Source organism: Urtica dioica, chromosome 4, assembly GCF_054948205.1.
Source record: "Urtica dioica subsp. dioica isolate 48M chromosome 4, U.dioica_male_clone48M_v1_H2, whole genome shotgun sequence".
Classification (NCBI taxonomy): domain Eukaryota; kingdom Viridiplantae; phylum Streptophyta; class Magnoliopsida; order Rosales; family Urticaceae; genus Urtica; species Urtica dioica.
The window spans coordinates 9,480,995-9,503,982 of record NC_142759.1 but is presented as its reverse complement, the minus strand read 5'-3'; the positions used below and the strand labels follow the sequence as shown (position 1 = coordinate 9,503,982).

Below are 22,988 nucleotides of genomic sequence, written 5' to 3'. Positions count from 1 at the left end.
GTTTTATAAGTTTTAAGTAAATTTTAGATAAATAATTAATATTTTGATAAGATATTTCAGTTAATTTAGCGTGTAAATATTCGATCATGATTATTTATAAATTTTTTTACTAAAATTTAGCTAAATAATAAATCAAAACTATAAATAAAATTATATGTAATTGATCTCCTTATATTTAAATACGAATACGTGATAAATGAATTTTTTTTACCCACGACTAGAGCTCTTCCTAAATCAAAATGAAAGAAAAATAATAATCAGCTTTTCAATATCCGGTCTAATATAGAAAAATTATAAGGAGCCAAAATCCCTTCCCTCCTATTTGATAAAAGTTTGAAAACTACTTTTGTAAATAAATAACACCAGCCGACTGTCTGTCTCGAGCCTTGTGGAGTTGTGGGACCTTTTTTGTTGAATAGTGGCAATTTCTTCCTTTTGTTCCTTTATGAGAAAGGTAACACAATTGACACATATCAAGCTTATATGGACCAAACCCCAACGTCTCGAAATCCCCACAAAAATGAAAATATCACCCTACCCTATTATATTGGGTCCAAATTAGAGAGGAAAACAATGACAAATTAGTGAAAGAGAGAGATGCTCCATTGATTGGGGTCTACTTTAATACACATATACAGGGAGTGATTTAAGAATATGTATATCCTTAAAATATATTTTAATAACATAGTAAAATCTATTTAGATTAGAGATATGATTTTGACTTAATATATATAATAGATTACAGAAAATCTGTCTGCTTGCTCACTGTATATTACTAGCAAACCAATTTCCAGGTTCACTTTTTGGTTAAGCACTTGAGCTTAGTTAACAACATCATAAAGTATAAAATAAACAAAAATTTAGATAATTAACCAGTTTAGACGTTTGAGATTGCTATATAATCAATATTTGATAAATATTTAGTAAATAGCCACAAACATGACGTGACATTTCTGATTTGTCATTTCATTGAAATAAAAAGTTAGAATATTTATGTCAATCTACGCGTGAAATAAATAAGTGAATATGGTTATGCACCAAATATTTACCAAACGTTAGTTAAATAGTAATTTCAAAGTGTAAATATTACTATATACCTAATGGACCCTAAAATAAAATATATGACTATGTCATATTTTCTTTCGAGCAAATCCAAAAATCTATATAAAAAATGACATAAGAATATAAAACCAAAAATTCGGTCCAATAAAATAAATCTAAACCCGAATCTCCCAACTAGACCATACACAAGGGACCTCGCTCGAGCCAAGAAATCTCGTTCGGACCAAGCATCTTGCCCATAACAAGACATCTTGCATGTGCCAAACACCTCTCCCAAGCCAAGGCATGACACTCAAACCAAGCGCCTCGACCAGACTATGAGATCTCTCCTGGGCGAGGTACCTCGCCCAACCAAGGAACTTGCATGGGTTTAGGGACCTCACCCTAACCGAAGCATCTCGCCTTGGCCTAGGTGACTCGCTCGGCCAAAGCATCTCGCTCAGACCAAGAACCTCAAACGGACCAAGTGACCTCATCCGGACTAAGGGATCTCACCCAAACTAAGACATCTTGTCCGGCTTAGCGCCTCGCCTTTACAAAGGCATCTCGTCCGGATCAAGGCATCTCGCACATGCCAAGGGACCTCGTTTGTAGGAATGGCAACGGGTACGGGTTTTAGCGGGTACACCAATGCCGGTACCCGTACCCGCCTATTAAAATACCCGTTAACCCGTACCCGTTAACCCGGTTTTCCCAACGGGGCGGGTAACGGGTATACCCGCCGGGTGACGGGTGCCAAAATTGAGCACCCGTTAACCCGTTTAAAAAAAATAATTTTTTTTTAATAAGAATCAAAACAACCTACTCATTATGATGTAATCTAATGTTTTCTTAAAAAAATATTTAGTTTTTTTCCATAAAAATAATTAACGGGCGGGTTAGCAGGTTAACGGGACGGGTTTAACATTTTCGCTACCCGACCCGTACCCGCTAAAATACTAACGGGTAATACCTGTTAGCCCGTTAACTCATTTTGAACGGGTATTACCCGATCCGTTAAGACCGGGTAACGGACGGGCTAACGGGTTTCGGGTAAAAATGCCATCCCTACTCGTTTGGGCTATGAGATCTCGCCCTAGCCAAGAGCTTGCCTTGCCCAATTTCACTCGAGCCTCACCTGAGCCTTTCCCCATGCAAAGCATCTGCCTTGCCAGCTTCGACATCTCAAGTGATGTTCCTCGCTGAGCCTCCCCAAGCCTAGGGCCTCGCTTGCCTTGCCCGAGGCGAGGCCCCGTCCTTGCACAAGCCAAGGGCCATATTTACCCAAAGAGCCATCTGACTTCGCCCCAAGCAAGGCATCTCACCCAAGCCTCATTCTTGCCAAGTCCTATTAGGCTCGTATAATACTTCCTCGAACACCACGCCGAGTCAAGTGATTCTACACTAAGTCAAAACTCCTTCAAAATACTCTCTCTCTCTCTCTCTGACCCGTGGAAATTGAGGCATTTCGATTCTTACCCTTCATCGCCACGGTCTTCTTGAAACTCTTGAAAATAAATCGTCGTTCTCGTTGTGATTTCGAGAATTCTTTAGGGATCGTGACATTTTTTTAGTTTACCTGTCATAGTCACGGGCTTCTCGTTATTTCTCGAGTTTACCCTTTACAGTCAAGTTTTAGAGATCGTGACATTTCGATGATTCGTTAGAAAAAAACGGCATTATTGATCTAAATGACGTACATTACATCTCGAGTATGTCCATTATATCGCCATGAGCTCGCATTTAAAGACTCCCTCTTCATTTCGTCCTAGTCGGTCATAAAATCCGGCCCTAAAATAAACTATGTTATATCAAGACATTAACAGATACTAAATAAATTACTACTTATCAAAGTTGCAAGTCTCGCCATCATTTAGTAGCGACCAAAAGAATAAAAAGTTGAAATTAAGCCTAAATCTATGGTATTTTTCACTAGTAAATCAATTTCATATTGGATAGGAAACAAATTATCAATCTTCTTCGTCCCACACGATAATTTTATTTTTAGCAAAGGAAAACGAAATCATTGTATTCTTCCATTTTCCCTTTTCCATTAATTTTTTTTCGTCAATTGAAATCTCGGATATTCTAAGTCATTCTTGTTCAATCCTCGATTAGGAAAAAGCAAAAAAACAAAAAAAAACAAAAAAATTGCAATTTAAATCTCGGAGAAAGTTCAAATATTTTAATTTTTTTTCCTGGTCGAGTTCGAGTTCGAGTTCGAAGGTGTCTTCATTTGATCGAAAGAGTATCCTCTAGGGTTTTTGGCAGTCGATTTCGTTGCGGCGAAGGAACAATGGCGACATAGAGGTTATGATATGACTTGGAGCTCTTCGTAATGTTGTGCTCGGCGAAGAGGCGAGCCAGTCTGCGATTCGTGTCGTCGCTCCGTCGGTCGTCCTCGCAACTCCGATCTCAACCTCTCTTGAATCCATACGATCACGGCTCGGACGGTCCTCCGCCGAGATTCCCGACGGACATGGCCTCACCCTCGGTGGCGTATTGCGGCTGTGGCGCCGAGCGATTGTACTCTGTTCGGACGGTCGAGAACTTTCCTGTTTTTCCTCGCCGCTTCCGAGGCTTCGAGGTCCGAGCCTGCTTCGAGCCCGATCGGAATCCCGATCGCGAACCTCGCCGTCGGTCGCTACACAGTCACGGCAAGGCGACTCGGAGAGGAGGTGGATTCGACAACCACAAAGCTCAGTTCGTTAGCGATTTGGAGCTGAAGAGAATTCCTCCGCTGCAAGAGGTTCGTCACGATGGCCGTAGCTACGGTCCGAACGGACGCGAGAAGGCGTATGAACACGGAAACTTGCTTCGACATAGTGCTCATTCATTTCCCGGAGAGAAATTCGCCGTTGCCGTCGATGTAGATGAAGGTATTTTGTTGTTGCTTTAGTCGTTTTGTCTTGGACATGGAAGCCGAGATTGGGAGAACGAAGCAAAAGTGTCAATATCTTAATACAAGATTTTATATATTGCTAAAGCTGTATCTTAACATGACTGTGCGTTCGTTTAATTTATGGTTTGCAATGCCAAAAGAAGCTTGTGATTCGTTCGGAGCCTTTTGATTTTTGCCTCTGGTTGTTATTAGTTTCTGATCTCATGCTTTTTTTTTTTGGCTTCTTTCTCTTGAGGAGCAGTTTTGGGAAACTTTGTATCAGCTCTGAATAGATTTATTGCGGATCGTTATTCTTTGAGCCATTCTGTGTCAGAGTACCATGTCTACGAGTTCTTCAAGGTATTCCCTAAATCTATATCTGTCTGATCTATGCACGAAAGAACATGAGAAACTAAAGGCCATTAGTGCTCAATTTTTAATAGACTATGCTTTGATGTTGCTTGGGTTTTCGTTTCTAATGCTGGCCTCTATTTGTGTTACAGATATGGAATTGTTCTCGCGATGAAGGTTCTTAGTTCCACTGCTTTGGCTCATTTTGTTCAATAGGATAATTGTTTTCATGAACCCATATCTCAATTGACTTACAAGTAAAAGCTTTCCAATTACTGATTGACTGTTTAACATTTATTTTGTTGTTACAGCTGATATCCGCGTCCACGAATTCTTCAAAACCTCGTATTTTAAATCTGGGATCCACCCTATACCCGGCGCACATAAAGCTCTTCATAAACTGTCTAAATTTTGTAACCTCTCTGTTGTGACGTATGTACCTATCCGGGAATTCATACAGAAATTAGAAATGACAGAAATTGCAGTAATTAATTTGGGTCTTTCGGATGTGTTGTATAGGTCCCGCCAGAATGCCATCAAAGACCATACAATTGAATGGATTGAAAAATATTATCCTGGATTGTTTACGGAGATTCACTTTGGGAATCATTTTGCTCTCAACGGAGAATCACGGCCGAAGTCTGACATTTGCAGGTATGCTTAAGACCTGCTTTTTCAGTTTAGGTGTCTCATGGGTATTAAATAGTTATAACTTAGATCCTATGAATGAATTGAAAAGCTGCTGAAACGTTCAGTGACAAGTAATGATCAAGGAATTAGCTTCAGTGTCAGATCGCCTCTGACATGTTGGTCTTAACTACCTGCATCTCTCAGGTCTTTAGGAGCAAAAGTTTTGATTGATGATAACCCGAGATACGCGATCGAATGCGCAGACGCTGGAATGAGGGTTTTGCTGTTCGACTACGAGAATTCTTATCCGTGGTGCAAAACGGATTCTATCGATCAACACCCACTTGTGACTAAAGTCCATAACTGGGAAGAAGTGGAGCAACAATTGAACACATGGGTTTTGAATTAGTCTCTTCGGGCATTTACCATTTCCCTGCTCACTGCCCAGAAGCCTCTAATAGAAGATGTCGGATCAAGCTGAGCCTTTTTTATTGGCAACGACGCAACAAGGACAAGAACAGTATCGGCATTGGGACCTAGGTTTAAGAGAAGTTGTGAGAGCAAACTTGGTAATTGATATTTTTTTTTCCCGTACCGAAGATGAAATTTGACTCTATAAAGTTTGTTTAATTTGTTGCTTATGTTTCTTTGCTGCCGCTGATTCAATAAGCGGGGGTTTTGATTAAAGATACAATGTTGTTAAAGCTATCACAAGCTATTCATTAATAATTCCTAAATCCTGTAGCTCCGTTTTGTACATCATCCGAATTTTTTCATCAAAAGCTACGATTTAAACTGGTGTACATAAAATACAAAATCCAAACAGAAAACAAATTAGCATCTAGCAGCCACCTTCCAAGTTATGCCAAGTAGTGCGAGAAATGTTGCAATATAGTTTGGCAAATCGAAATAAATAAAAGTTATCGTAGTTTGTTACAAAGAGTAAGTAATTAAATTTAGAGAAGTAAAATTAATAAGTCTGTTGTCGCATATTTGTTGGCTTTTAGTGGGCAAAATAAATTATAAATATAACAGGTTGTAAAGGGCTTATTGGACATTTTTTTTAGGAAACTGTTTGAGACAACATGTGAGACGATTCCAACTAGGGGCCAACTAATAACATCTAATTCTATTCAAAGTTTGGACCTAGAGCTATATAAGGTGTCGAGATCTTAAAAGCTCATGCACGCATTTTTTTGTTGACAATTTTTTTTTTCATTGTTGCGAGTAAAGAATGGTTTATGTTGTTTACTATGTTGAGTGTGTATTGCTAGAAGAATTTTTGTTTTCTATACGTATGTTAGCGCGTATAAAAAGCGCATGGAATTTCTGATCTTTATGTGAGAATGAAACACATTTGTTATTAGAAGCAGGGTTTCTTCTATGAAATTTCTGATCTTGCTACAAATTAATTTAGATCAGATAATCAGTGAATAAATAATTTACTTACATTTATTAATTATTTTTCAGCGTCAGAGCATGGGATGCGTTAAGAAATTACACATAACAAAACACGAACACTTACTTACATATGCGTCTATAACTCTATATACATACAATATAACTATACAATATACGTGATTCGAACCATCCAGCCTCCAATAATTAGATTACTCCATCTTTTCCATCAACTTGAAACCGTATGCTTTCAAGATGTCTAGAGCTGCGAAACCAAACAAAGACACAAAAATAATTTGATAAATATCGATGTCATTTATTTAAAAATAGAAGACAAAAGCATCTAATAAGATAAACATAAAGAACTGACATGAGAGATTTTTTTAGTATTCAAATATATATTTCTTCGTTAGAAAAGCAAAACAAACAAAGCACATATATGTATTGAACTTACCATTAACATAGACTTCGGGTTCAATAGGCCTCAACACGCCTCTAGTCTTTATCTTGTTTTCAAGGATGAGCTGCAATAAGAAAAAAAAATGATCTCATTACTCAGCGCGCTGTGATTTTTTTTTTCTCTCTCAGATATAATGCACTTATTTAGCCTTCTACAATTTTATCATATTGTTATGTATTTGTTGCAACTTGATATAAAGATAATACTCCAAGCAAGATAATAAAAAAAATATTACTTTATATATTTAAAGTTTTCGATTACAGAAAGTACCAGAGCTCCAACGGCTACAGGGATTCCAACAGTGAGAGCCATGGCAGTTGTGGTCTTTCCGTTCTCAATCCTCCCGAATTCCAACAGAGTTCCCGTGTGTCTCTCTTTGCGTTGCTCATCGGGAAACTCCACCTCCAATTCATGATGCAAAAGAACCATATCCTACACATATATACAGTTGCATAATCTGTTTCACAACTTTGATAATGTATCAATGAAAATATACACACAGAAGAATTAACCTCATACGATGACAAGCTTTTCGGATTTCCTACTCTCACCAAAGGAAATACTCTCACCTCATGGGTCAGAGCCGGGCTTTTATTCTCAACTAACTAATTATTATAAATAGGGTTATTAAGTTATATAGCCACACGGATATAGTGGATTGAGATATAACCCATCTTTGATTAATTTTTTGTAAATAGCCAAGTAAACTTATTAACAAATTAATAAAAGCCTTATTTAACACAACCAAACATATATTTTAGGTAGTTAATAGGCTGCCACATATGCAAGTTGGCTATTTACAAATTATTTACCAAAGGTTGGCTAATTTACAACTCCTATAGTTTAGGTGGCTTACGTAGTCAATTTTTTGTTATAAATACCCCCGCCCCTAAAACAAAGTAAAAGCTTAAGATTGTTAAAGTGTTCAGGGATTCGCAGATGATGTTGGGATTCACCTGTTCTTCAGCGGAGTAAGCCAACCTCTCGATCATGCGGAGGCAAGAGACATCGAACGCGCTTCGGCACGAGACGGGAATTTCCGTGTTCTCATCAAGTCCCAAGAATCTGATCCAAAAATAAATAAATTAGGCGTTGCTTATTTTATATGCGAATTTTTTTAATACGCGGATCTTGAACATAGAGCACAAAGCAAGAGAAGAGACTCTACATGATAGTCTTGGCCGTCTTTAGTGCTGTTCCTCGGTCCTTACAATATCCAAGGTTCACAATCCCTTCGGCAATCTCTTCCTCTCTTTTCCGAGGAGGACCATCAATCTTGAGAAGTTCCATCAGGAGCTCTCTGAACGTGGGCCTCTTTTCATTCTCGAGAGCCGAATGAGCTTCCGAGTTGAAAAAACCAATCCTCGCAAGTGTCCCCATAATCTCACCGAACCCTGAGCAAAATAACCGTGACATGTCACATGAATGATCACAACAATAGTTTGAAAAAGAAGCAAATCTTGCCTCTGTATCTGAGGGTTCCACGGAAAATGGTCGATGCTTCGTGAGATATTCCATACAAATCTCCGTAAACTAAAGAGTCGCGATTCGGAAGGCATTCCAAGGCAAAAGCTGGAAGGTCGGGTATTTGCAGTCTAGCAGCCGAATCATAAAGATCATCCCCTGCAAATTACAAGAAGTAAAAAAATAACATTTATTTATTTCTGAATGTAGTACTAGTGCATCGATTTATAATTTTGTTTGGATTCAAAAGCTTACCGTTGACATGAACAGTCTCTCCGCTTAATCGATAGACGGCGGGGTTGCGTCCTGCTCTAATGGCCCCAGCCGGACTCCAACTGTAATTTTGAGCCCAAAACCATATTTTTATAGCTCAAATTAACTTCACTCGAATTTCCGACAAAGAAACCAAAGCTGATCATCAAAAGTACCTGAATTTGTACGCCAACGGATTGTTGGCAGCCTGGGGAGATGGGAGTCCGCCGCAGTATGAGTTAAAAGACGTTATTATTCCCTTTCGAGCTCGAGCGTCGTTTATCATTTTCATTGCCATCATGTGATCTACAACACCCGATATATACTTATTTTCCTTTAATTTTTATTAATATTATTTTATTTTAATGCCTAATAGTAGTAAGGATGGATATATATATATATATATATATATATATATATATATATATATATATATATATCATTGAGTGATTACCTATCCCAGGGTCCAAGCCCATCTCACCGAGAATAGTAATACCGGCATTCTTCGCCTTTTCGTGTAGCAGCGACATGGATTGATCGACATAGCTTGCAGTTACTAGATGTTTTTTTAGCTGCGTGAGATCAGAGAAAATCGCGTGCTTATCAAATTTTTTTTATACAACGAAATTCTCAAATTGTAAAGCTCCCAGAATATCTAGAACATTACCTCAATACATGCATTTGCTACGATGATGTGGCAACTCGGAGGCAACAGACTAATGACAACCTCAACCTGTAAAACACGAAGAACATGTTGCAGAGATCAGATCATTTTGAGATAAACATTCTCGATCATAGAAGGATAAGCTTTTTCTTACCTGTGATATATATTTACATAGACAAGCATAATCCTGCACATCAATCTGAACCGCCGTAGCATTAGGAACACCTTCGATGATCTGCGCTAATGATCAACCTCTTCGGTATCAGTGAATCACATTTCTTGTGCATATTAATTAATATGTGGGTTTGTGTGTGTGTATGTATACCTCTTCAGCGTCCTTTAGATAAAGAGATGCGACGATCACGTGAACATCGTTCAGCTCTTCGGAAGGCGATTCACGCCATTGGCGAGACGAGAAGCTTCCGATCGAGGCTAACAACTCAGCGGCCGGTCGACAGACCCGACCTGCACCGAGAATGAGAGCTCCGGTTTTCCCTTTTACATCGATCTTCTTCTCAACTGTGCCAACACTCACATCGAATTTGTTCGTTTCTATGTTTAGGATTGATCTCTTCGAGTCCGATTTAGCAATAGACATCAATGAATCTATGATCTGGTCCAGAACTGCTTTATCATCTGCACCAACCTGTTCAAAGGCACAAAAAGATTGTCAATTCCAAAAGCTGTATATACATAAATAAATTAATAATAAAAAAAAAGGCACCAGATTGTGAAGCGATTTCTTACTTCAAGTTCTGAGAATGAAATGGAACTTGAACTCTGACCAACATGACACGTGGCCAAGTGAAACGAGCCTCCCGCGGCTTCAATTATATCTAAGGCCTCGTTGATCAGAAACTGATCGAAGAGGTGACCACTCAGAGAGACCTATCCATGTAAATTTCCGAGTTCATTAATTTTTACCAGAGATAATATAATCCCAAGTATTGAAAATGATATCACACAGAAGTTTTATGAAATCGAAATTTACCAGTGTGTTGTACTTCTTCTTCTTATTGGACTGGCTACTCGCAGAATTTTCAACTATTTCTCTGGATTAAACAGAATCAAGGAAATAAAAATCTTATCTTGGTGTATAGAAGCTAATTTTATGGGCAAAATGGTACTTAAACTTCTAATTTTGAAATGATTTTCTATTATTTTAGTAATTTTCCACCAGATAAAAAGGAAATATAACTTATCTTATGATATCAACTACCCAAACAACATAAAAAAAAAAAAAAAAAAAAAAATTTTTTTTTTATTTTTATTTAGTACAATATGGATATTTCTGTCTTTTTCTAAAATTAACAAGGTATTTGGTGTGGCAAACATGTTTTAAACTTTTTAGGTGATACATTTTCAATGTAAAATTTATATTTTATTAAAGATGAGTCAAATAGAACAAAATCAATTTCGCCCAAAATTTTGTTGAAAGACAAAAATATCACCGACGCTTTATTTTAGAGCTATTTCTACTAAAAAAGAGTCTAGTAATAGTTTGAAGAAAAAAAGAAAAGAAAATAATCAATGGAAAGAGGATTTAAATAAATGCTTACTCGGACTCAGCATTTCTCATCCGCGGAATATATCCATACAAGGAGGTAATTGACCCTCCATGAGCTATGCAAGCTCTCCTCAAATGAGCTGGTAATCTTGTTATGTCTATTGTAGAAGCTAGATGTCCCACAAAATCAGATAATATGTCTCCGAAATGTTGAGAAGCCTTCCAAAAAAGTAAAATTCACATTAGATGAAAATCAAGGACATTGTCTCATCACGTAAATAGCCGAGAAAAAAACTACTTTGTCTACCTCTTTCGCGAATTCCGTGGGAAGTATGTCAATGGCAGAACATATCAAGCCATTTCCATCCATGTCATGATGATAAGAATTCTTTAAGGGATCGAATCTGCAAGACAATATATCGTCGTTAATTCAGAGTCATATTCACACACTAGATGAGTGAGATGTTAGAAGATTGATCACCTGAAGAAAGGCGAGTCGATAGAAGTTGTTTGATTGACAAACTCTAGCGAACCGCCGATATCGCACGTGATGTCGCAGAGTCCGACGATCGGGCTTGCTTTTTTCGTCAAGTCTCGAAGCTGCTCGTTGCTCAGGAGCCGAGGAAATCTTTGCTCCCAGTACATGCAATTCACTGCCCAAAGATATCAAATTATCTAACAATCTAAAACCGAGAGAGTTGAGGATGTATTGTCACCAACCGATAACTGAAGCATAGGGCGCGATTTTTTCGTGGAAAACAGGGTTGTAGTGCTCGGGGTGAGCGTAATAGTCGGCCTGAAATATGAATTAGTATCCAAAGAGTTTACACCGTTTGAAACAAGAAAATATTATAATAGGAACCCAAGAGTATACAAAATTATTAGGCGTACTTTGTCGAATGTTTTCGTCGGGTCTTTGTTTTCGACCATATCACGGGAAGTGACAACGCAGCCGTATACTTGAAAGCCCCTCTTTGATTTCCGAGCAGGTTGAGATTCGTTCTTGGCCTAAAAAACCAAATATTAGTTGTAGTGAAGCTTTCCAAATATTAGTGTGAGGAAAATATAACGAGGTTGAGATCTTGCCTTGTCATGGAGCTCGGAAAGTCTACTCGGATCGACAAAACAGTGAGGAAGAAGCTTGAATATCTCTTGCGCGCCAAGAGAAACTACATGAAGACGAAAAGGAAGAAGAATACACAAAGATTCAAATTGTTGTATGAAAGAAAAGCCTGCTCGAATTTCACGTGGGAGACTTGGTTTGCAAGAGCTTGAATTACCATTTCCTGAGCCGGTAAAAACAAATACAAGAGGGCAAATTCCTGCTGGCAAACCCTGAGTTGCTATCTCTTCGCCAACGGATATCACCGCAGATTTGGCAGCAGCCAAAGATGGGTACATATATGAAGCCCCCAAGGAAAGAAATGGTGTTGAATATCCAAGACTCAGATATCCTGATCAAACCAATAAAAAAAAAAAAAAAATCAGCCATATATGATCATCTAATCAGACGTGAAAATCTCCATTGAGACTTTTGAAAGAGAAAAAAAAAAACAAAAAAGCCTACTTAGTCCCAGGCCATGCAAGAAGTCAATTAGGCCAGCTCTGCCAGCAAACTTCCCAAACGCAAGTAATCTTTTTCCATGGTCACCAACTATGAGTTCATAATCATATAACGAAACCCTTTCTGCTAAAATCTTCATTTCCACACAAAAAAAAAAAAAAAAAAATCAGACAAGAACTTGAGAGGCAATATACACATCAAAGAATATACTAATGAATTTTACCTTGTCCAATAAAGGCATGTTTTCTTTCTGGGCCTTGTGAGTGTGCGAGAAAAAAGCATATGCTCTGTCAGGAAGAATCATCTCTAACTGTACGAATAAAATAAATTAAACATTTAGCTGATCGGTCAAACAAACCCAAATAAATAAGATTTGAATTGATTGTATGAATTATGACCTTGGGTTGCTTGATACCCAAAATGAGTCCGCATTGTGACAAGTCATCGGATAATTCACAGCCAACATCTTCGTACAGAGCATCGTGATGAACACGCTTGTTCGATGGCTGAACGACGATGCGCGAAATTCCCGTTCTGTCCTTGCCTCCGTGTAGCAATCTAGCGCAATGCGATGGGCTCAGAGGAGCTCTTCTTTCCCACTTGTTTGCGGTCTCGGAAAGAATCCCAACAATCCCATTTCCCAGCATCGCTGATCTTCTTCTTCTTCTTCTTCTTCTTCTTCCTTTCTTTAAACACTTTGTTGGCGATCGAAAACAAATGAAAAGAAAAAGAAAATAACTAAGACATGATATAAATTTCGGAGATCGTCGAACGCGATGTTTACCTGTATGTTTTGTCGCTATATATAGTATTACGACGTGTTGTAACTTGTAAGCTTTGTGTTGTCTGTAAGCGCTTCTTTGTCCTTTCGTCAATTGATTATGGTCATGAAGAACTAAATATTAATAGGAACGATAGAGTTTATTAGAATTCGCATGGGCTTGCGTATCGGATAATAATATCAAAGGCAACGAAAGTACACAGTCATCAAACCAATCACCATGTTTGGCATAAAATGGTTATTTATTTCGGTCACGACTCGTCACAAGCGTGGCATGCAAATCCGGACACTAAGCTCGTTATTATTATTATTATTATTATTATTTGATTTTTTTTTTTCACATTACGCATAAAAAGTAGACTTTTAAAGAAACTCAGCTTTCCGAGACATTTGTGTGGATTGTGATCGAAATATATATATATATATATATATATATATATATATATATATAAATAAAAGTCTGTAATTTTTTTCTTTTTAATTACTAGAGATGATTATATCTATTTAATTTAATTTAATTTAATTAATGAAAATGATGAAACATAGCATTTATTGATTATTAAACTTTCTTCCAAAATAATTTGACTATGCACACGTGTAGTAGTTATCGCTTATCACACTTTGGATTTCATTTAATAATGTGAAGAGTTCTAAAATTTGTGATTGTCACAACTGTGTAACAATATATATATATATATATATATATTATATTAGTTACGATTGAATGTGTTCATTATTAGGACGGTGTTAGGTTTTTTTTATTTTATTTATTATTGAAACCCGTTAGGTATTAGCAAAACTGAAAACGATAGTTTTGGACTTCATGGACAGATGTCAATCGTACAACGTCCACGAGTCGCCTTAAATTTGTTTATTTTATATGTTACTTTATGTCAGATGCTACACCATGTCATTGTATTTGTATAATTTTTATTTTTTATATAAAAAAAGCCCCACAGCTACATTCAAATAAAAAATGATAATCATCAGCGTACTAATAGCGATAGCGATGACGCTCTCATATAAGATGGGCTACATTTGTCATGTGGGTTCCAGAAGTGTGAGTACGGTGATTCCATCAGCACACTCACGCCCAGCAATACTCCATTCAAATAGTACGATTGCATCGGCTCGATTCGATTTTTTTGCAAAACTTTGAATCGAAATAAAATATTTTGTTTTTCAAAATTTGAAATTGAAAATTGTCCAATTTAAACAAAGATCGAATTTTGATTTAACAGTTTATCCGGTTCAATTTTTGTTTGAATCAGTTTAGTTTGATTATTGTCCAATTATTTGAAGTCCGCATAAGCTTATCAATAGAAAGATAGGGGAGGGATTCTCTAAGCTAAAAAATATTGTATTCATCCTCATTCTAGCACCACGTTCTCAATTTATCAATGTCCTACACTTTTCGAGTTTCGACCACCAATCATGAGCGAAGCTACCATCGCATTTTCATCGCGCCACTATTATTTTGTTGACCAGCTTGATTTAGAAAAAAACTAATGATCATCAAACACCCTCACTGAATCTTTACCCCAATCAAAAGCTCCAATGATTAATTTATCTGTATCCATGATATTCTTTTAACCTCTAGAGACACTCGAACTTTTGGTTGAACCTCGAGGAAATCTCACTTGAGCTTGGCCATTAAATCAACATTGACGTTTCAAATCTAATAAATTCCAAATCCTCTATAATTCTCGATTCCACTTGAGCCAAATGATTCACACTTCACTTTTACCAATCCACCTAAATTTCTAGGTAGTTCAACTACGTTTATGGGATCATTGGGTGTAGATTCTTACCGGTATGAGGAAACTTTGCAAAGACAGTGAAAAATAGAAAGAAGAAGAGATCATAGAGAATTTTTATTGATCGGAAAGTTATACACTCACTAGGACAAATTCGGTCATTAGCTTCGGACGAGCATTAGATGCGACTAGTCGCATCCTAAGGAGTCATCAAGAGTCACCAGAACTTAGGTCATTAGAGTTAGATTATTGAGCATTGTATGCGATTAGTCGCATCCAATAAGAGACCATGAGTTTTAAATGTGACTTAGTCTCATCCAATACTTATAATTTAAAGCGGGATAAAATTTATCCCTTTTATTTTTGTTCAATTAATGACGTGACATTTTTTTCCCAATTTATTTTTTATCACCTTCGGATGCGACAAGTCGTATCCATATGGCTTTCGGGTGCAACTGTGTCGCATCTAATTTCTAAGTTAATTCTATTTAAAATTCTTCCATGCCTCTTCCTCATTCCAAACCAGCAGACCACATACCCAATCTATCAAAATCTATGCCGCGCTACAAGACCACATGCTTCTTTTCCTCTGGGCTACTCAGACCTTGCTCTTTCACTCTTTTCAACCAAGGTCGCCGCTGCTTTCTCCGACCCTGCTCGCCGCTGCTCTCTCCGACCCTGCTCGCCGCTGCTTTCTCCGACCAAGGTTGCTGGTCCTCCAACGAAGCTCGTTGCTCCTCCCATGAAGCTCGTTGCTCCTCCGCGCTCAGACCACCACCACGAGACCACCACCATCGTCGCTCCTCCTCTCATACATTGCGAGACCGCCACCACCGGTGCGAGACCGCTCTCTGTCTCTCTAAGTATCTATCTATATGTCTCACTCCAATTTTCTCTCTATCTCATGTTCTCACTGACTCTACTCCATTGCTCGTCCACCACCATCCCTTCACTCCCTTTCTCTCCGGTCCTCTCTCCACCGACTTCTTAACGCGACCACCACCACAACCTCGTCGTGCTCTTAAGTACTCTCTCTCTCTCTCTGTATGTCTCTCTCCTCTAACTCTCTAACCTAACTCCGAATCGAAGAGACACCGCTGATCTGACTCCGAGGAGGCTGCTTTGTTGAAGGCCTCGCTAACCGCTGTCTTGCTCGCCGTCGTTGACCGTTTACCGCTGCTCGTGCCAGATTTGACGCGCACTGCTCTTGTCTCGTCCCTGCTCGTGCCTTAGTTTATAGGTTAGTTTACTTTTTTGTTGTTTATATATATATATATATATATATATTAGTTTAATTGCAAATGTTAGTGTTTAATTAGTTCTCTAATTAATTGTAAATATTAATTTAGTGCTTAATTAGTTTAGTAACATGTTTAAGTTATTTGATTTTGATTAATTTAGGTTATTTGATTTTGATTAGTTTAATTTAATTGTAATTGTAATCGAAATTGTCAAATTACCTTCATTGAGGAGTTCCGGGGACTAAGTTACGCTGAACAAAGTAGTAGTTGTTGTATGTGTGTGATTACTTGTGTTCTAAGCAATCGACGAAAATTTGAAATTTGGGAATCTAGTACTAACATGAATTATACGTATACACTCAAATAAAGTCTTTGCCACGTGGGTGTTAATTTAAGTACGCATAACACTGTTACGCATGTTTAGAATTAGTTGCCTATAACACAAAAAAGTAGAACCAAGTCCCTTTTTACACATAGAGATAGTAAAATTTATCTTTTGTAATACACTTAGCAACAAGCTTTTACTCTAATCCCACACACGTACATCATAATTAAAATCAGGTGTAAAAGAAGGGAAAGAAACAAAGTTGAAGAAAATACAACATGGTCTAAAACTAACTATGTAATACTTTGGTTTGGAAGACTAGTACTGATTTTTCTATAAAAAAGTCTCTTAATCGGTACTCTTCGCGGCTTCCACTAGTTTTTCTTGCCCGACCTTTTCATCTTAGATTTCATTTTTTTTTCCGCAAGAATGGAATATTGTCCTCTTTTCAAACGGAGTTATTACATGCTTTTACTTTTCAAACGAAATCAGATCTGAAGTGAATCCCTTGGTAATTTACACACAAATTGTGATAGTTCTGTTTGAACCTTCTTTTCCCGTAATGTCTTCTTCTAGTAGTTGTACCGGAAGAAACTTAACTCGTGCTTGAGACAAGTCTGAGTGCGAGTAAATTAAAATACATGGAGTCTAATGTTACCAGTAAAATCATGACAAGGTAATGGACATTGAATTCGAAATAGTAAGTTGCAATAAGAAGAGAACCAATTAGATATATGTTACGAGAATAAGATTGTTTAATTAGGGAAAAAACAAAGTCAAGGAGAATAATCGCAGGGATCGAAATAGTCCAAAGAGGCGCAGGGTTCAAAGGAGTAGAGGATGTCGAGCTGGCCTCGTTCGGTGATCTGTCCCATAACGATCATGGCTTTGTAAAACCGACCGTTTGGGGTCTCCAACACCAACCGATACTTCATCCCGCACACAATCGCACACAGTGCCTGGTGAATCTCCTTCAGCTCCAGATTCAATCCCTAAACCATTCTCATTCATTCATTTTGTACATTCTAGGCTCGAAAGTATGTTTAATTTAATTAGCATGCCAACTAAAATACCTCATACACGTCTATGCTATTTTGGCTATGAAGGTTCAAGTTAACATCAACCATTGTATTCACTTTTTTAGCCTAAATTCTTAAAGTTTTTCATATTACGATTTTTTTTTATTTCTACACCCCTAAATACTGATTGCTGACCTTGATTTTGTTGTGTTCCCTCAGTGCGGCTCTTGCGGCGCTGATGGTGTCTTCGTCCTCGTCGCCGACATCAAAATTGACGCCAAAGTAAGTATGACCTTCAACTCTAACCCCCTTTGAATGCCTCGGCTTGATCTCCACCTTCTCTCCGGCCAAAAGCCTTTCGTAAATCCTTCTATACTCAGCTTCTCTCAACCTTTTCTCTTCCAGCATCTTTTCCTTGAAAAGGTCGTCCAACTTCTTCTGCTCCAAAGCATCATTCACCTCTCTTTCTGGCTCTTCATCGTATTCGTCGTCACTCTGGGTAAACAAAGCCCACAAAATCAATTTCTATGTGTATATATGGATGGATAAATCAGAGAGAAGTCGTACATCGCTCTTTGTATCCTCTTGAAAAACCATGTAGCGATTCTTTAGCTGCAAACTCGGTACCTGACAGACAACAATGCAGAGAAGATCTTTCGGATCAATGCAGTCGAATTGCCCTAATATTTCATCAGAACAAACAATGCAAAAACGAAGAATAATTGTAGGAGAACAAATGTGAAGGGAACGATGAAAGATGCGGTTCGTTTACCCGAGATTGGGAGGGCATTTTGAAGCAGAGAGATCAAGGAACGTGAGAGATGAATTGAACGAAATGCCTTGCTATTGGGATTTCTTTTTATTTATAGGAATTTTTATATTTCCCGATAATGCCTTTAACAGTCCCTAAGCTTCTATGGTTTTATTATTTTAGTCACTAAATGTTTTTCTGGAACATTTTAGTCCCTTTCTTATTGTTTTAGTAGCTCTTTTGGTCCTTTTATAAAAAAAAAATATAATATTTAAAATAAAATAAACTCCTAAACTACTTAAAACATATTTACAAACTAAAATACATTATTAATTTTATAAAATAAACTAACTAGATCATATTTCAACCCTAAAAATATAGTAAAAGTCAAACAAGTTTGGATTTTGAAACATTATTTTATCCAAATTACACCTCTTTTAAATTTATATCTAAGTTATTTTAGTTTATATATGTGCTTTAATTTTTTTTTATGTGGAATATTATTTTAAAAAAAATATTTTTTCGATAAGAATCAAAAGTGCTACTAAACTAATAAGTTAGGGACCAAAATGCTCCAAATAAAATATATAAAGCCATTGTCCGACCTTCCGTGAGTGTGTATGATGGATTTAAATGAAATTGTGTAAATAATAGATAAGTGTGGAGGCTTAAGCCAAACTCGACAGAAGATGACAGACTTCCAAAAATATTTCAAGTCTTAGATACTTCTGTTTCTTTGGCATCGGTTTCCATATGAGAACAACACTAAAAATAAACATCAAACGTTTGAATATTTTGATTATTAATATATAAATATAAACATAAAATCATTATAAAGTTTGATTTATATATAATTGACGGAGATTGGGTGTGATTCACCATACTGTATTTGGGTGATTCACGTGGCGAATCACACCCAATCTCTGATAAAATATTTGCGGTAATCTTGCCCGGCCCATTTCGAAAATGTCCCCGGTACACCTCCGCATAACCGTCCCTCCCGAACTGATTTTTTGCGCCAAAAACAAAATTAAAATAAGGAAGATTTTCCTCCGATGAGACGTATAATTAAACAAACAGGTTGTGACCACTCTTGTAGTGCGGCTGAAATAGTTTGTCACGATCTCGAGTTCGTTCACCATTTGAACCTAGAAAATAATCCATAACAAAATATATACAAGAGAGATATAAGTCTTATAAAGATAATGATACGTGTGAATGAACGAACGAGGCGGTTACGGTGAGGAATGCGTTGGCGGCAAAGGGCAATGAAGAATAAATGAGGGCACATTTCTCCTACAACTTTCACACAATCAATTAACTTTGAACCTATCATATCGCGTGCATTTCAAGTTTTCAACTATTGAAAGGTTTTAGTATAGACTACTAAAAGAAGAGAAAATTCCTGTAAGATGTATGATTGTGCTATTTTGGTCTCTAACCTTTTATTTGAGCATTTTAGTCCCTAACTTATTGGTTTAGTAGCTCTTTTGATCCTTTTCAAAAAAATATTTTTTAAAAATAAATTTCGGCATCAAAACAACTTAAATCACATGTTTAAACTAAAGTAATAGATAATAATTTTAAAAGACGTGTAATTCGGAATAAACTAATATTTCAAAATCCAAATTTGTTTTATTTTTCTATGTTTTTAGGGTTAAAACATGACCGTGTCAGTTTATTTTATAAAATTAATAACGTATTTTAGATTAGTTTGTAGATATGTATTAAGTAATTTAGGAGTTGTTTTTTTAAAATATTAGATTTTTTTTTTATAAAAGGACCAAAAGAGCTACTAAAACAATTGGTAAGGGACTAAATTAACACTACCATAGAAGTTTAGGGACTATTTGCGCCCAAAAAAATCCTTGTTCAAATTGAAAAAGGCATGATTGGGAAATTTAAAAATTCCTATAAATAAAAGGAATCCAAATTCCTAGGCCTTTCGATCAATTCATCTCTTTCGTTCCTTGATCTCTATGCTTCAATTTTGCTCTCCTACAATTATTCTTCGTTTTTGTTTTGTTTGCTGATGAAATACTAGGGCAATTCGACTGTATTGATCCAAAAGATCTTCTCTGCATTGTTGTCTGTCATGTACGACTTGTCTCTGATTTATCCATCCATATATACACACATATAGATATAGAAATTGATTCTGTGGGCTCTGTTTACCCAGAGTGACGAGGAATACGATGAAGAGTTAGAAAGAAAGGTGAATGATGCTTTGGAGCAGAAGAAGCAAGTTGGACGACCTTTTCAAGGAAAAGATGTTGGAAGAGAAAAGGTTGAGAGAAGCCGAGTATACAAGGATTTACGAAAGGCTTTTGGCCGGAGAGAAGGTGGAGATCAAGCCGAGGCATTCAGAGGGGGTTCGAGAAAAAAAGGTGGTATTTACTTTGGCTCCAATTTTGATGTCGACGACGAGGACGAAACCACCATCTGCGCCGCAAGAGCCGCACTGAGGGAATACAACAAAATCAAGGTAAAAAAAAAAAAATCGTAATATGAAAAACTCTTTAAGAATTTAGGCTAAAAAAGTGAATACAATGGTTGATGTTAACTTGGCAAAACTAATGAATGAGAATGGTTTAGGGATTGAATCTGGAGCTGAAGGAGATTCATCAGGCACTGTGTGCGGGATGAAGTATCGGTTGGTGTTGGAGACCACAAACGGTCGGTTTTACAAAGTCATGATCGTTATGGGACAGATCACCGAACGAGGCCAGCTCGACATCCTCTACTCCTTTGAACCCTGCGCCTCTTTGGACTCTTTCGATCCCTGCGATTATTCTCCTTGACTTTGTTTTTTTCTCTAAACAATCGTATTCTCGTAACATATATCTAATTGGTTCTCTTCTTATTTCAACTTACTATTTCGAAATCGATATCCACCACCTTGTGATGATTTTACTGATAACATTAGATTCCATGTAATTTACTCACACTTAGACTTGTCTCGAGAACAAGTTAAGTTTCTTCCGGTACAACTCCTAGAAGAAGACAGTAAGGGAAAAGAAGGTACAAGTAGAAGTAATACAATTTGTGTGTAAATTACCAAGGGATTCACTTCAGATATGATTTCGTTTGTAAAGTAAAAGCATGTAATCTAACACTCCATTTGCTATTCAGTATCAAGGTCGACCGATCTGAAAAACATTGCGCACGGAGGACGATATTCCATTCTAGCGGAAAAAAAATGCAATTTAAGATGAAAAGCTCGGGCAAGAAAAACAAATGGATGCCGCGGAGAGAACCGATTAAGAGACTTTTTATAGGAAAATCAGTACTAGTCTATCATACCAAAGTATTTAGACCATGTTGTATTTTCTTCAACTTTGTTTCTTTCCCTTCCTTTTCACCTAATATTAATAATGATGTACGTGTCTGGGATTAGTGTAAAAGCTTGCTAAATGGATTACAGAAGAGAAATTTTACTCTCTCTATGTGTGAAAAGGGCCTTGGTTCTACTTTTATGTGTTATAGGCAACTAATTCTAAACATGCATAAATGTGTTATGTGTTAAAGACTAATATTGGAGCATCAGGAAAAGTATTTTCTGTTTGTTTTTCTTAGTTTTATTTTGCTGTCATTAAGACTTAGTCATGTCTTTTAGACTTAGTCGCTTATTTTCTCTTTCTGTGTATCGTTTATAGCTTTGAGTCTTGTATGAGTCGTTTGTTGGTTGTATGTAAAACGACTTGGCTATATAAGAATTGATTTCCTGTACACTTGAATAGAATCGAATAAAACATTTTCCTCTGATTCATTCAAGAACAGAAATTGTTTTTTCCCAATTCGATTTCATCTCTATCAAACCTAGAATTGTAATAACTAACGTACATAAATTAACACTCACGTGGCGAAGACTGTTTATTTTAGTATATACGTATATTCATATTAGGACTATATTCCCAAATTTCAAATTTTCGTCCATTGCTTAGAACACAAGTAATCGCACACACACAAGAACAACAAATTTGTTCAGACGTAGCCTAGCCCCCGGAACTCCTCAATGAAAGTAGTTTGAGTGTATAACTTTCCGATCAATCAAAGACTCTCTCTGATCTCTTCTTCTTCCTAGTTCTTCACCGTTTTTATAAAGTTTACTCGGAGGGGTAAGAATCTACATCCAATGATCCAAGAAACCTAGCTGAACTACCCAGATAAATATATAAATAAATAATTGTTCATAGCTTGAAAATAGTATATTTGCGATAAAAAAAAAAAAAAAAAAAAAAAATAGACACAGCGCTATTGCGATAAATTTAAAAACACAAACTAATAATATATTTTCCACTTCTTTATTTTTCAGGGAAACTGAGCTAATATTGGATATTCTTTTCTTTCTTCTAGTACAGTGATGGGCGTAAATTACTACTACTACATTCAAAACAAATGCTGAAACTTGTAATGTGTGGGGATAAGAATTTGAAGTACTAAATTTCAATGAATTCGCAACTTAATTAATGCAAGGTTTCCGGCCACGTACGTGGAGCCATTTTTGAAATGTGTATTCAATGTTATTCTTTTATTCAGAATATTACTAGTTTGTCGCGCCGAACATGAAATTATGATATATGTTGAGCCGTTGAATTTAAATCCAACGTTTCGTACTTAATTTAAAACGTATAGAAAATCTAGCTATAGAACCCTATATAGAACGCCTCCCGAGTATTATTAGACACTTCCAGTTCTACAGAATCGTAAGCCCATATACGAACAAGCCTAAATTAAACTGTGTATAACTAATTCCTATTAACTTGAAAAGAAAATCAACGACTTAACAATGCAACATATCCTGAATATTGTTGCTTGTTTATTCCACGTATCAATACTAATTGAATTAATCTAAAGCTTTGAGTTTAGAATTTTGCATTGGTTGGAATGTTGCCACGTAAG

General features: G+C 36.8%; 3 protein-coding genes across 4 annotated transcripts; 1 reads left to right on the top strand and 2 right to left on the bottom strand.

Moving 5' to 3' along the window:
* Positions 1 to 2,953: 2,953 nt before the first annotated feature.
* Positions 2,954 to 5,685, top strand: LOC149400196 (Haloacid dehalogenase-like hydrolase (HAD) superfamily protein). Its single transcript, XM_089613712.1, has 6 exons — positions 2,954 to 3,920; positions 4,185 to 4,282; positions 4,426 to 4,450; positions 4,585 to 4,705; positions 4,793 to 4,927; positions 5,108 to 5,685. The coding sequence occupies exons 1-6, from the start codon at positions 3,380 to 3,382 to the stop codon at positions 5,310 to 5,312; spliced, it is 1,125 nt and encodes a 374-aa protein (XP_089469838.1). The 5' UTR covers positions 2,954 to 3,379; the 3' UTR covers positions 5,313 to 5,685.
* Positions 5,686 to 6,333: 648 nt separating this feature from the next.
* LOC149400195 (lysine-ketoglutarate reductase/saccharopine dehydrogenase bifunctional enzyme) lies at positions 6,334 to 13,143 on the bottom strand. Its single transcript, XM_089611850.1, has 25 exons — positions 12,997 to 13,143; positions 12,611 to 12,907; positions 12,436 to 12,522; positions 12,216 to 12,345; positions 11,929 to 12,102; positions 11,735 to 11,817; positions 11,540 to 11,656; positions 11,369 to 11,444; positions 11,130 to 11,301; positions 10,956 to 11,052; positions 10,701 to 10,867; positions 10,133 to 10,193; positions 9,889 to 10,029; positions 9,467 to 9,787; positions 9,296 to 9,376; positions 9,145 to 9,210; positions 8,932 to 9,049; positions 8,654 to 8,783; positions 8,481 to 8,560; positions 8,226 to 8,384; positions 7,930 to 8,155; positions 7,718 to 7,826; positions 7,032 to 7,193; positions 6,756 to 6,825; positions 6,334 to 6,566 (listed from the first exon to the last, which is right to left on the bottom strand). Exons 2-25 carry the CDS (start codon positions 12,857 to 12,859, stop codon positions 6,514 to 6,516), a joined length of 3,129 nt encoding a protein of 1,042 aa, XP_089467976.1. The 5' UTR covers positions 12,860 to 12,907; positions 12,997 to 13,143; the 3' UTR covers positions 6,334 to 6,513.
* Positions 13,144 to 16,831: 3,688 nt separating this feature from the next.
* Positions 16,832 to 18,221, bottom strand: LOC149400194 (uncharacterized). Of its 2 annotated transcripts, none has more exons than XM_089613404.1 (4): positions 18,108 to 18,221; positions 17,903 to 17,962; positions 17,531 to 17,860; positions 16,832 to 17,308 (listed from the first exon to the last, which is right to left on the bottom strand). In XM_089613404.1, exons 1-4 carry the CDS (start codon positions 18,123 to 18,125, stop codon positions 17,093 to 17,095), a joined length of 624 nt encoding a protein of 207 aa, XP_089469530.1. In that variant the 5' UTR covers positions 18,126 to 18,221; the 3' UTR covers positions 16,832 to 17,092. The 2 variants fall into 2 exon arrangements, with proteins under 2 accessions (XP_089469530.1, XP_089469531.1); XM_089613405.1 differs by having other exon boundaries at positions 16,840 to 17,308; positions 17,531 to 17,830.
* Positions 18,222 to 22,988: the final 4,767 nt, after the last annotated feature.

Excerpts from the sequence above, each read along its gene's own strand:
- LOC149400196 (XM_089613712.1), top strand. The coding sequence starts at position 3,380 with ATGTTGTGCTCGGCGAAGAGGCGAGCCAGTCTGCGATTCGTGTCGTCG. Across the intron at positions 4,283-4,425 it reads ATGTCTACGAGTTCTTCAAG|ATATGGAATTGTTCTCGCGA; the intron begins GTATTCCCTAAA and ends TTTGTGTTACAG. Across the intron at positions 4,706-4,792 it reads TGTAACCTCTCTGTTGTGAC|GTCCCGCCAGAATGCCATCA; the intron begins GTATGTACCTAT and ends TGTGTTGTATAG.
- LOC149400195 (XM_089611850.1), bottom strand. The coding sequence starts at position 12,859 with ATGCTGGGAAATGGGATTGTTGGGATTCTTTCCGAGACCGCAAACAAG. Across the intron at positions 10,868-10,955 it reads CCACGGAATTCGCGAAAGAG|GCTTCTCAACATTTCGGAGA; the intron begins GTAGACAAAGTA and ends CTTTTTTGGAAG. Across the intron at positions 7,194-7,717 it reads CTTACTCCGCTGAAGAACAG|GATATGGTTCTTTTGCATCA; the intron begins GTGAATCCCAAC and ends ATATATGTGTAG.
- LOC149400194 (XM_089613404.1), bottom strand. Across the intron at positions 17,861-17,902 it reads AAGAGGATACAAAGAGCGAT|AAATTGATTTTGTGGGCTTT; the intron begins GTACGACTTCTC and ends ATATACACATAG. Across the intron at positions 17,309-17,530 it reads GGGAACACAACAAAATCAAG|GGATTGAATCTGGAGCTGAA; the intron begins GTCAGCAATCAG and ends AGAATGGTTTAG.